The sequence below is a fragment of the Trichosurus vulpecula genome, chromosome 8, assembly GCF_011100635.1.
Source record: "Trichosurus vulpecula isolate mTriVul1 chromosome 8, mTriVul1.pri, whole genome shotgun sequence".
Lineage (NCBI taxonomy): Eukaryota > Metazoa > Chordata > Mammalia > Diprotodontia > Phalangeridae > Trichosurus > Trichosurus vulpecula.
Window position 1 is genome coordinate 151,352,332 of NC_050580.1, and position 12,960 is coordinate 151,365,291.

The 12,960-nt window shown below is 41.0% G+C and overlaps 2 protein-coding genes and 6 non-coding genes across 8 annotated transcripts; all 8 read right to left on the bottom strand.

The window, feature by feature from the left end:
* Positions 1 to 1,247: 1,247 nt before the first annotated feature.
* SNAPC5 (small nuclear RNA activating complex polypeptide 5) lies at positions 1,248 to 6,024 on the bottom strand. The gene is made up of 3 exons (XM_036734168.1): positions 5,804 to 6,024; positions 3,675 to 3,764; positions 1,248 to 2,754 (listed from the first exon to the last, which is right to left on the bottom strand). Exons 1-3 carry the CDS (start codon positions 5,891 to 5,893, stop codon positions 2,617 to 2,619), a joined length of 318 nt encoding a protein of 105 aa, XP_036590063.1. The 5' UTR covers positions 5,894 to 6,024; the 3' UTR covers positions 1,248 to 2,616.
* Positions 6,025 to 6,966: 942 nt separating this feature from the next.
* Positions 6,967 to 12,667, bottom strand: RPL4 (ribosomal protein L4). The gene is made up of 10 exons (XM_036735774.1): positions 12,604 to 12,667; positions 11,434 to 11,605; positions 10,995 to 11,101; positions 10,452 to 10,590; positions 9,539 to 9,663; positions 8,545 to 8,674; positions 7,958 to 8,114; positions 7,661 to 7,744; positions 7,391 to 7,511; positions 6,967 to 7,309 (listed from the first exon to the last, which is right to left on the bottom strand). The coding sequence occupies exons 1-10, from the start codon at positions 12,604 to 12,606 to the stop codon at positions 7,058 to 7,060; spliced, it is 1,290 nt and encodes a 429-aa protein (XP_036591669.1). The 5' UTR covers positions 12,607 to 12,667; the 3' UTR covers positions 6,967 to 7,057.
* Positions 7,837 to 7,908, bottom strand: LOC118830383. The gene has a single exon (XR_005009028.1). It is a non-coding gene; the product is annotated as a small nucleolar RNA SNORD18 (small nucleolar RNA).
* LOC118830384 lies at positions 8,811 to 8,881 on the bottom strand. Its single transcript, XR_005009029.1, has one exon. It is a non-coding gene; the product is annotated as a small nucleolar RNA SNORD18 (small nucleolar RNA).
* LOC118830381 lies at positions 9,873 to 9,945 on the bottom strand. Its single transcript, XR_005009027.1, has one exon. It is a non-coding gene; the product is annotated as a small nucleolar RNA SNORD18 (small nucleolar RNA).
* Positions 10,649 to 10,748, bottom strand: LOC118830386. Its single transcript, XR_005009031.1, has one exon. It is a non-coding gene; the product is annotated as a small nucleolar RNA SNORD16 (small nucleolar RNA).
* LOC118830385 lies at positions 11,180 to 11,252 on the bottom strand. Its single transcript, XR_005009030.1, has one exon. It is a non-coding gene; the product is annotated as a small nucleolar RNA SNORD18 (small nucleolar RNA).
* Positions 11,683 to 11,783, bottom strand: LOC118830387. Its single transcript, XR_005009032.1, has one exon. It is a non-coding gene; the product is annotated as a small nucleolar RNA SNORD16 (small nucleolar RNA).
* Positions 12,668 to 12,960: the final 293 nt, after the last annotated feature.

Genomic DNA, 12,960 nt, shown 5'->3' on the forward strand with positions numbered 1-12,960 from the left:
CCTTTTCTTCTTTCCTTGATCTCTTTTGGTTATAGACCTAGTAAATCACTGAGTCAAAGGGTATGTACAGTTTAATAGCTTTTTAGGCATAGTTCCAAATCATCCAGGATGGTTGGACTAGTTCATAGCTCCATCAACAGTGCATCAGTGTACCTGTTTTCCCATATCCCCTCCAGCATTTAGCCAGTTTGACAGCCATCCATTTCTTTTCAAAAGTAAAGGGTAATGGTCTGGGAAAAAATCTTAGAACAAATCTGAAGGGCCTTGGGAATCTAACTCTTTATGGTCTTGCTTGCCCCCTCCTCCCCACTGTAAACACTTACATGCGTTTTAGTGGCTATAACAGGTTTTTCTAAGCTGAAGTATTCTTAAATCTAGAATTCAGGAGTGTCTACAGGGTACAAGTATTTGTGTAGAGTGGCTATTCAAAGTTGTATCCCTTTGTTATTTTCTAATTATACGAAAGCCATAGCTCTAGAATACTCAGATATATGTTGAAGTATATAGGATAACCTTTCTTAGCTGCTCCTTATTCCCATCCCACCTTTTATTTGGGACTACCAACTTAAGAAATGACATATTTTTGAAATGACTAACAAAAGCCTTTCCTCATTTACTGGCATCAGTAGGACTTTTACAGCACTTTGGGAACAGTCATATAAAAATGTGGGAATTGGTTTCTTCACCAATGTTCATGGCAGTAAAAGGTTGAATATATATTTTGTGTATTGTGCTAATGCTCTTCACAGGTGAGCAAACTGAATTTTATATTACAGCTCTCACTAAGTCACCAAAAGGCAAATGAATTCTGCATTCCTGGCAATTTATTACATCTAAGGTTTTTAATGATTCTTTCAGTGGTTAAGTTTGGGCTTTTATTGCATGTAAACTTAAAAGACATTGCCTGAACTTCCTTCTCATTTTCTTCTTTGCCTAGAGCAAGACTACACAGCCAATAAAAACATTTGACAAAGGGGACTTTTGCTTTATCAGATGAAAAAAAAAATCTGGGAAATATCTTCTGGTACGCTGATCCCTGACCTACTAGACACTAGACTGAGAAACTGAATGAGATTTTTGTGATCTGATTAAAAAAAAGGACAAACATTCATCGTTTAAATTCCTTGCTTCATTTTAGAAAAGGCAAAATAGTTTTCTAGAGATATAACACTACTCTAGTACTAATTATCACCTTGATCTACATCAATGAGTTAAACATTCTGGTCAGTTTTCATAATTGCAATAATTTATATGGTAAATCCTTGATTACTTTCACTGCTACTGTAGACTGGCAGCTATCAGTGAATCACTGATCAAGTTGAATTTCAGCCTCGATTAAGTTTAGTTGTCTAGAGGGGAGTCACACCCCAACTTAGTGCAACTAAGAATAATTATACCCTCAAGCACTTCTCTGATGCAGTCTTCCTAGTTTGGGTTCCCATATATGCCAATACTTAGAACTTATTCAGAAGTTCTCTCTGTCCTGAACGAAGTGAATAGAAAATCGTTTTTTAAATTTAACATTAGATAGCATTTTCAAAGAAGCATGTTTGGTTCAGTTTCTGATTCTTATGAGAGTGTTTCTAGTTTAATAAAGACTTGGATTTTGAAATCGTATACATAGTTGTTTTTGGAACAGTTGAAAAACTGCACAAGAATGCCTGGAGTTTTCTCTGTGTTTGGGGCTACTGTGTTTTGTTACTTGTGCTGTGTGAATTTGAACTAAATTAACCATGTCCTATATGAGAAGGGAAAGAGCATGGAAATGAATTTTGACCACAAATGAGGAGTTTTTACATGTCCTATTTCTTTAGCCATTTTCTTTTTATTGTACAAACAAATCCACCAAAGTATGTCCTAAGACATTTTAAAAAACGTGGCACATTTCCTTGAATACAAAAGTGATTTTTAAAACTATTCCATTTTATTATTATAATACGTATTCTACAAGAACATGGTTTGGCTCTTCTTTGGTATCCTGTAGACAGCATTTTCTATCTAAAATTTACTGACCACATTTTACCACAATGTGGTAACTCAAATGAAGATATGCTCACAATCACGCCAAGCAGCATAGCATGCGCTCTGTGTTCCCCAGAATGGCTGGCATTTAAGAGCTTATGTTCTTTCTGTGAGAAGCTGAATCCCGTTATAGCTGTTCTTCACCTCCATCTACTAGATTTTAGAACTTAGAACATGGCCTTGCTCTGTGCAAAAGGGAGTTTAATAGTATGTCTTTACTTGTATTAGAAAAATATGAAAGGCTGACTAACATTTAAACTCTTCTGGTTGCAAATACATGAATATTTCAATAGAATGTCACATGGAGTTCTATCTCTCGTATGTGTATGTATCTAATTTGACTGACTGATATCAACTTGACCTTTTTTTCCAATGATAAAGTATAGATCCCTGAATTTCCTATGGTCAGTTTTTGTTTTAATTCAACACTAAAGCTTCAGTGGGCTATGGTGTCATTTTAATAGTGCATTTTCTGAGAGTTCTTCATTCCCTGTTAGTAGGCCATAATGGTTGTACTGGAATGGTTTCTATGAACAAAGTTCATGAATCTTAAAATTAGCTTAGATAAATAATTCTGATTTTTCCCTTTCTTCTTTAGGAATCAGATTCTTCCTCCTCCTCCTCCTCCTCCTCTTCCTCCTCTTCTTCTTGAACATGTTTTCTTGTGCTTAGCTGTAATTCAGTTTGATTGATGGACGTTTCATTGTCTACCTGCACCAAGATCTGATGTGCCTAAGAGATCACATATTAATGTTTTTTTTTTTAAAAACCAAACACTTAAAAAATGCCAGGTCTTAAAAATTTCCTCATCTCTATTTTTAAGACACTGAAGAATCAGACTCACCAGGTACAGTCACATCCCTACTTTTCCTCAAATACTTTCAGATTAAATGTTTCAGTTAACTGCATTACAAACATGAGTCTTTCAGTAGGCTATGACAGGAGGCAGACTAAGGCTGACTGAGCCTTATTTCAGAATGGTTTGAAGTTTATTAAACACATATAACATTCCCTTGGGGAAGGTCATTAATTCATATCTTTTATTACAGAAGAAACGGATAATTCCAGCAAAATGTCCCAGGGCCTGGTACTCATGTACTGCTTAATAAATGCTTGCTGAATGGTTACCTCAGGTCATTCGATGGGAGAGGGTCAGATTAAGGATAAAAACCCATTTTTGTCCTATCCTGAAGCTAAACTGTATTGCCATCCAAAGGATGGCCTGGTAAATACAGTATCTGTAGAAATTAACTCCCCCAAGTTACTGATTCTGGTAACTCTTTCAAGCATGTTTATTACAATGTGTATGTAATGGTCTCAAAGTAGCAACGGCTTTGACACATGACAAATTATATTCTTCCTCAACATTATGCCTGGAATTATCAGAATAACTGCTGTGATGAATGAACAGAGCAGAGTAAGCAATCAAAAAATGGTGAAAACTGAATTTGTGCTTGGCTAAAAGCAAATTAAAAACTGTGTTTTACTGATTTACTAAACTAGGCAATTAATGGAATTTCTCATAATTTTGTAAAGGCCCTCAGTCTCAAAAATATTATTTTATATTGATTTTTATTACCAAAAGGCAGGAAAATTATAGCATTAACTCTGAATATTAGTTTTTCTACAGTCCCACATTTGCTTATGCTTACATTTTCTGGTTCCTCGGTTAGAGGTGAAGAATGGGTCATCCCCTCCCCTCCTCTGGAGCTAATAATTGATTGAAGGGCCAGCTCTTCAACCTAAAACATGAGACAACTGGGTCATTTTGCTTTCCACTACTCTATGTACAATGAAGAGGAGAAAACAAAGCTCACATTGTGTGCTAAGGGACGGGAAATGAAATGCAGTCCTCTGATTTTTGCTACCAGCAGAGGGGTGGGAAGAGCAGAGCTCCTGCCATGTACCGTCCTTATAGGGAAGAGGGTAAAGGAAGCCTTCTCCCTCTTGAACTCCCCCTGGACAATTAAAACTGTTCAGCCTGAGAAGAAAGTAGGTGCCCCTTCTGCAGCTGAGCTCACTTTAAGGCAAGTACCACCAAGCCTGAACATCCCCAAGGGTAACAGACTCAGGTCTCTTCCTCTTAGCCTGTTAAAATTTTGCCAGACCAGTCCTGGATCAAGGTGGCTAGGAACCACAAAGAGGGGATGGCTTTTGTGTTGGCAGGTGTAAGAGGGAGCACTGGAAAGAGAGCATGGGTAATGGATGTCACAGGAGCAAAGGACTCAGAAGGAACCTTTTGAGAACATCTACAACTCCCTCATTTTGCAAATGAGGAAACTGAGGTCCCCCAAGAGATTAAGTGACTTGAATTGTTAAGGACCACAGTCAGACTTCAAACCTGGATGCTCCTACTCTTTCTGCCTCTTTAATTATCATCATTACCATCAAACAACTGAACACCTGCTATGTTAGGTAGGCACTTCCGAGTCCACATTAGTGTGATCCAGAAGTCCTTGTGAAACAACGTGGCAAGGAGGAGAGAGCTAAGACATGACCACAAGAAAGGTTAACTACCAAATTCACAGGCAAAATAAAATCAAAGTTCAGACTAGAGAGATCTATGGCATATACATATTGATTGGTAAGGCATCAAGAAAATGACTCGAGGTGGAAAAGTGGATGAAGTTTGAGAAAAGCATTCGAGGTAAGAAAAGAAGTAACCTTCACCTGAAGTCTTCCATGGGCCCAGAGGTCCTTTCTAACCGAGATGATAAGATCGGGTCCCAATTTTCCAATCCAGCCATCTCACCTTACAGTTGTTGAAACATCCTACATTACAGCCAAATTGGCCTATTAGCTTCTCTGCGGTTTACTACCTCATCTGCTGAAATCCTGCTCATCCCTCAGGATCTGATTCAAATGCCCCCTCTTCTATGAAGTTGTCAATAATCTTGCTGCAGAGGGAGAATTTTTTCCCTCTTGAGTTCTGAACCATGCTTTAATACCACCTGAGAGAGTGATTGCATTATGGCTGGTATTAATAGAATTATGTGCTCCTCATATCCCATACTAGATTATGTGTTTCTTGATAGCAGGTCTGGAGATTTTCTCAGGAGATCGCTTAGTTTAGAGATCCATCGTCTAGCCAGGGGTGGGGAACCTGCCGCCTGGAGGCCACCTGTGGCTCTCTAGATCAAGTGCAGCCCTTTGACTTTAGGGCTGCACTTGAGGACCTAAAGAGCCACTGGCGGCCTGGAGGCCGCAGGTTCCCACCCCTGACAGGAAAGGAAAATGAGGCTGAAAGAGATGAAGAGACTTCCTACAGGAGCCCTGCCTGATCCTACCCTCCTCCCCACCCAGGAGAAGATACTGTATATTTGTTTTTTACATATTTTTCATTTACTTATCTGTGCACATCTTGTCGTTACCCCCTCGTACCCCCAAAGGAATGTACTCGAGGGCAGGTACCATTTTTTTTGTTTGTTCTGGTATCCCCAGGCTGTGCCTGGAGATCAGCACGTGCTCGATAAATGCTTTTGAAGGGAAATGAACTGATTTGCCCAAGTTAGCAAGAGCGGAAGTCCGGTATTCCCTGACTTTACCCCAGGGCACAAGAGGATCTTTTTGGGCGTGATGAGAGGGAGGAAAGGGGCGAAGGAGGAAAGGAGGGAAGAGAGGGAGCTACAGAGGTCTAGGGCTGGAGAAGGGCGTGGCAGATCGCCTCCACCTCGGCCACACCCCTGATCGGTTTCCCTCCCCTTCCTCCAGGGGGCGGCCCCTCGAGGGGCCCCGCCTCACCCGGTCCCCGGGGCCTCGGGGTCGCAGCTGGCGGAGTTACCTTGAGCCGATTGAGCTGGTCGTGCAGCGCCGCCTTCACCCGCAGCAGAGTCTCCTCCTCTTTGCGGAGCTCCTGCAGCCGGCTCAGCATCTTGCCTGCTTGTCGTCTTCGCCACGCCTTCCACTTTCAAGCCGAGCCCCTGGGGATGCCGTCTGACGACAGCGAGGCCCCATACGGAAGAGGCCGGGCAAGCAGACATCTTAGAAAAGGGCGGCTGAGTCACTTCCGGTGCCTACCCGCTCCCGCGGGGGACGGTTAGCGTGGTCACCGGAAGCGATTTCTGAGGGCTGGTGAGAAATTTCCCCGGTCTGGAAATCGGGTGAGAAGCCGCATCTTCCCTGCTCCTCCACAGCCGCGCGGGGAGCATAGGCCTGGAATTATTCCAGGCTACAGGGGGCACTAGGGCCGCCTCACACTGCATCCTAGCCCACCCAACTTAAAGGACTTTAGCCCGGGACCCAACCTTTGTCGGCCACATCCGTCGGATGTGAGCCCCGCCCACTGGCGGCAATGCCTCCTTTCTGGGCTCAGGCCTCGGTCAGAGCCTCTTGTGCCATACTGCTGCCCCCCAGCGGCAGGTGACCACACAGTTCCTTGTACCTCGTACAACGCTCTGCTCTGGAGCATTTCCAGAGGTTGCCCCTCACCCCTGACCGTAGTCATGTCCCACCCTTCGTGACCCCATTTGAGGTTTTCTTGGTACAACTGCTGGAGGGATTTGCCATTTCCTTCTTAAGCTCATTTTACGGATGGGGAAAGGAAGGCAACCCGAGTGAAATTATTTACCAAAGGTCACACTAGTGTCAGAGGCCGGATCTGAACTTGGGGAGATGTCTCCTATTGTTTCTACCCCACTCCTATGCAGTTTTGTGTATTATCCGACCCCAATTTAGGATTACTACTGGGTACACCTTTAATTTCCAGTTAACTGACCAGAGATTAAAATATCAAATTCTCCACTTCTTTTGCACCCAGCTTAGAGCCATCTCAAAACTTTAAGGATCTATACATTGTGTTTGATTTAACAAATGTCTTGAATTCAAGGCCCAATTATAGCACCACCTATAAAGCAATTAGGTTAATTCAAGCTTTGTTGTGAAATAGAAAGGAAGATTTTGAAAGCTTGTAATTGTGAAAATTGAATACTTTCTAAAAAAATTCAGTTTTTTCCCAAAGCCACTTTGAATATTTATTCTTTAGAAATTCACAATATTGACACAATAGATTGTGGCCCAACAAATTGATATGTGGAATTTATGCTGCAGGCTTCTTTTCAACTGCAGGTTTTTTTTGTGCAGATTTCTTTTCAGCTGGAGGCTTCTTTTCCACAGGCTTTTTTGCTGCTGCAGGCTTCTTTTCTGCTGGTTTCTTTTGCCCTGGAACCTTCTTAGTTCCTGCAACCTTCTTATTACCTACAAGCTTCTTCTTCTTTTTCTCCTCTACTGCTTTCCTTGCCTCCATAATTTTCTTTAGTGCGGCAGCTCTTTTAGTTTCTCTGATTCTCCGCTGCAAAGAATTGAGAGGAAAATAAGGAAACCAAAAAACTGAACAAAAAAAGAAAACCAGTATTTATTTTGCATTACTTACATTCTTAGCCTGGCGCAGAATGGTATTCCGGCGCATTGTCTTGGCATAGGGGTTCAGTTTCACCATGATTCTCAAGTTCTTCAGTGGGTTCTTCTTGAGTACTCGTCGATGAATCTTTTTGCTGTAAAGCAGAGGATATATTTTGTATTAACATACTTTTAGAGACATAGTATTCTAAGCTCTGGAAATTTTATCATTCACCACTAATAAACAAAAGTGAAGTTCTAACTACCACTGTGTCAAATTAGATGCCAATAACTGTTAATTTACCGTGGTGCACGGAGGGCCCTCCGGATCTCTGGGCTTTTCAAAATCCTGGTAAGGTCTGTGTTGGTCATCTTGTGCATAGGGAGACTGAAAGGGGGAAAATTCAGATGTTCCTTATGAGAATCAGGGTGCTTTGTGTTTAAAATGAAAATCTGAAAAATTTTCACCATTAAAAGACCAGAGTCAGAACCTCCACTAAAATCACAGGCTTCAGAAACACGGACCAATGAAGTGGAATCTCATCATTTCTAATATTCTTATTTCAGTAATACTAAACAGTTCAATTTAGAAAACACTTACTTGTAGTGACTCTTCAAGGTAGCAGGCCTGCGCCACGTACCATACAAGTCATCCAACTTGCGGAAAGCACTTTCAGTCCAAATACAGAAACGCCCCACATGCCCACCAGGAGCAAGTCTCAAAAGGTTCAGTTTACTCACATTAAGTAGAGTAATACCTATAAGGTAAAGCAAAATGTGAAGAACTGTTTCACTATATATAAGCCACCTATCTTTTCTTGCCAGGTAAACAAAGGCATTTAAATACAAACAACTGTTATACTGAGGTGTAATATATCACAAATGAAATATACAAACTATGAAATAGAATCGTATCTTTTACAAGGCTTTCTTCTATATTCAGAGAAAAAAACCTAAATCCTACAGTAATGTGACCGTAAGTCTTAAAGGCTATGCTAATGGACCTTAAGCTCTGGCCACTCATACTCAGGCACTTTCAAATATGGTCAAGTTTAAGAGGCCCACAAAAAGGCTGCCTGCAAGCCAGTACATTTTTCAGATTAAATGTGGATCAGAGGCACAGTGCTCACACTGATGAAATCATTGATTCTTAAACTATTGAAGTATATTAAGGAGAAAATAAGTTACCAGGAATGTTTCTGAAGGCCTTGATAATGCCATTGTCTTCATTATAGATGATACAAGGTCCCCGACGCTGGATCCGACGACGGTTTCTCATTTTACCCTTACCAGCTCTCATGCGCTGAGAAGCATAGACCTTAAAAAAAAATGTGTTTCAAGAGGCACCTTATTATAAAATTTCACATTTTACTTAGCACTAAGTAACAACTCTCAAACTGAAGAAGACATGACAGATTTAAGTTCTTCCCAATGTATCTACATACAGGCTACCAAGTATCAGAACTTCCACAAAATCACATTGTTTCAGAAACACGGACCATGAAGTGGAATCTCATCATTACAAGGCTGTGTAATATTTGGAGGCAAGAAACCAGACTTAAGCTTTACTGATGTGACTCCACTGGACCCCTGAAGGCAAAACCCATCTTTCCAATTTCAACTTACTTCCCCTCTCAGGTCCAGTCAAACTAACCTTGGTGCTGTTTCTCATAAAGGATATTCTATTCTCCTCACTATGCTTTGCACTGGCCACTTCTGGAATTACTCTTCATTTTCATGAGAGGATCCTTCATTTCCTTTAAGACTCAGCTCAAAAAACCAACCCTCTAATATGAAATCTTTCTCAATTCACTGCCAGCTCAAATCCCTCCCTCAGAAAATAATTTTGTTTCTTATTCTTTATGTTCCCTCTCCTGGAAGGCAGACACTTTGTTTTTGTATTTGTATCTCTAGCACGTTACACATATTAAGAGTACCACGTGTATTAGAAAGTCCATTTTATAGATGAAGAAGCTTACAAAAGGCAACAAAGGTATTAGGTCGGGGCAGGGGGGAGAAGTTAATTTTATTTCCCAATTCTAGCTGTCTTTCCATTATACTAAACTGCCTCTAAGAGAAGATTAAATAAAACCTGAACACTAAAACCTCATTTTCCAATTTTAGATGTTACTTGTCTACACCACTATAATGAGACTAAATAAAAAGTGCCCATTTAATTCACCTTTTTGATGTCATTCCACGCCTTCAGCTTCTTAAGCAGCAAAACTGCTTCCTTGGTCTTCTTATACCCTTCGACTTTATCTTCAACCACCAGAGGAAGTTCTGGGACTTCTTCAATTCGATGACCTGAATAAAGCCAGCAACAAGAGACACACAACAGTTAACTTGCATATCTATCAACTATCAGATGTAGGCAGCTGGTGACACAGTAACTATAAAGCTGGGAATCAGAAGTCCAGAGCTAAAATCTGGTCTCAGACCCTCACCCCCAGTAAGGAGAAGGCACGTGAGATTTAATGTATCAAAAACATCCAAGTTGAATGCATGTACTACACACTATCAGAACTTCCATAAAAATCATGTGGTTCAGAAACACGGACCAATGAAGTGGAAACCTCATCATTTCTGTGTAGCACTAAACAGTCAACTGTCTGTTTCAGTTTCTTCATCCGTAAAATAGAGATAATAGCAGCATCAACCTTGGAGGGTTGTTGTGAAGATCAAATTAAATATTTGTAAATTGCTTAGTACAGTGCCCGGCACATATTAGACATTATATAAATGTGTATTTCCTTTCCATATCACTGGTTCCAAAAACATGGATCTTTGGAATTTCAAAGTTCTCTACACTAAAAGGGGGAAATGGACCAAGGTAGACTAACAGAATCAATAAATGCAGCCAAGATTTCTTAATAATGAAGAAACACCCAGAGAATGTTCAAAATCACATGCAAAGCTAGTTAGTGAGAAAAGTAGGACTGGAATTCAATTTATTCCCATTATTTCACCAAAATTATTTTCAAACCTATTTCACTGAAGTGTATTATTTGGACCACCCTCCCACAAATATGAGAATGAGGTCTGTATTCCAACAGTTTAGTGTTCTTCACTCAAACCATTCTAACTTAACATACCTTTTGACATGACCAGTGCCGGCAGGGCAGAGGCAGCCAACGCAGAGCAGATGGCATAACGTTTTTGTGTCGTGTTCACTCTGCGATGCCAACGGCGCCAAGTCTTGGTAGGAGCAAACATGCGACCTCCTCGACACATCTATTTTTCCAGTCAAGAATCCAATTTACCACTCAAAAAACACCTTTTACTTAGGTCTTGCTCAGAGAAACCTTTTCAGCAACCTTCTGTACCAGCTTACTGACAGCAGGCAACTGTCACTGAAAACAGAGTAAGGCGCAAATTACAGCATCATAGCAAGTTAATTTTCTTTATGTCACAGCTACCCCTTCCCTCTACGACTTAGTCCTTACTGGAGAGATGCTTTATATGTATATATACACACTAGCAATTAAGTTTCACTAGCCAGCTCACAGGATTGCTATAGGGAATAGCATACGCCATATGTGAGTGACCACAAAACACAGGAAGTTTACATCAAAGTAATTTTCATCACTAACTTCATAATACCACGTTTAGGAAACAAAAATGAAGAATAAGGATACATTTCCAAAAGCACCCTGGCCCGAGCGGTGAGTCCCTCCACCTCGAACACGAGGGATTCGAGCAACAGCTCTGCCAGTGCCCCAAGACTCAGCACTGGTCTGATGACCTGAAAAATAAAAAATGGGGTAAGGAGAGGGGCAAGTGAGACTTAATATATCACCCTAGTTGAATGCATGTACTACACACTATCAGAACTCCCATAAAAATCATGTGGTTCAGAAACACGGACCAATGAAGTGGAAATCTCATCACTTCTGTGTAGCATACTAAGCAGTTTCCCTTTGGAGCTATACCTCAGACAACTCACACAAAATTATAATTAAAGCATCAAAATGTGGGTGGTTTCTTTTTTTGTTTTTTAAAGCCCAAAATTCTCCAAATTCATAGTTCTTTTAAAAAAAATATCAAAATCCAAGCTATATGTATAAGTGGCCATACCTGCTAATTCACTGACAGCATAAGGTTGCCGGTTATTTTTTCTCAAGTTGGTATGAACAAAATTCACAATATCTGGACGAATAGGAGCCTTAAAGACAGCAGGCAAGGTAACATTTTTGCCAGATACTTCCCCCTTTTCGGAGTACACAGATATCAAGGGACGTACACAAGCCTGGGAAAGAGAGTAAGAAGCACATTATTAGGGGAAAAAAATTAGCCATTTTTTGTTTCTAAGAATCACACGGACATTGCTCAGTTACAAGTAGTCATCACCCAGAAAGCGCCAGCTTACTGACAGCAGGCAACTGTCACTGAACGCTAGGTAAGACGCAAATTACGACATCATAGCAATGATAAGTTTTCCCAAGCAAGGTTCAACTTAGGATTTTTAATGTTTCCAAAGATCTCATTAAAGAGACTTAAATGGAACCAATCGAATACAAAATCTTCAAAACAATCCAACAAACAAAAACGAGTGAATGTTATTTAAGACTTTGGTGCAATCAAAAGGATGCAATCCCTCATTAAGGATTCTTTCATTCAATACAAGCCAAGTAAATAAACCTGCTTTGGATCTAGTTCCTCTAAGCTTAGAGGCATTAACTACATATACACTGCAGTTTTTTTCCCAATAAGAGATCAAAATGCCTTATCAGATTAAACTACAGTTACTGAATTCAGTCAGTTTTACTGTAGGCCTTAAGTCACTTCTAAATTACTGGATTGTTGGTTTCAAACAAAAAAACTTAAGTGAACATTCAAGGCCATGTGACATCAATACTTTTAAGTGGAGGGAGGCCTAAAGCAACCTCTCTTTTCCTTACGTTTATTCCAACGGGGGGGCTTAGGCTCCACTAACTGAGCTTTTACTGGATCTGGGCCGCTCTGAATCCCAGGGTTTGGCAGCCCGACAATTACTCGATGCCCTCATCCTATGTAAACGCATAGATTGCAGGCCTCCAAATCTTTTTGCCTGTTCCCGAAAACACACGTTGCTTCTAAGATGGCTGCCCTTTCGCCAAGCCAACCACCCTACACCAGAGGCGGCGTTCTTGGGGGCTCTAGCTTTTCTCCCTCTCCTTTTCATACGGATTCCGCTGTCCGGTGCCCCAGCTTTCCCACCCTAGGTTCTCCGTGTGGGGGATGACCCCCCGCAAGCAGTTCACTTACCATAGCGGGTACCGGAGAGTAAGAGCCACGCTCCTCTCCGCCCGATGGCTCCCGCAGGAAAAGGAAATGCTCAGCACTGACATACAGTTATATGTATCCCTCCTCCTGCGCACCGCACCATTTCGGAGCCAATGGAGAAAAGCGGAACATTTGCTTACCCAGGATTTATTTTCTAAACATACAATTTATTCCTCTATAGGTGAAATTCACCTATTAAAACAATCCTGAAGGCTTTAAAATAGGATAGACTTCAGGGACTCATTTTTTCGCGGACTGATCCTAAAGGGGGTGGGGTTTGACGTCACGCGTAAAAATCTTTCTCAAAGTAATTAGTACTTTTTTTTTAATTCCAGAAGG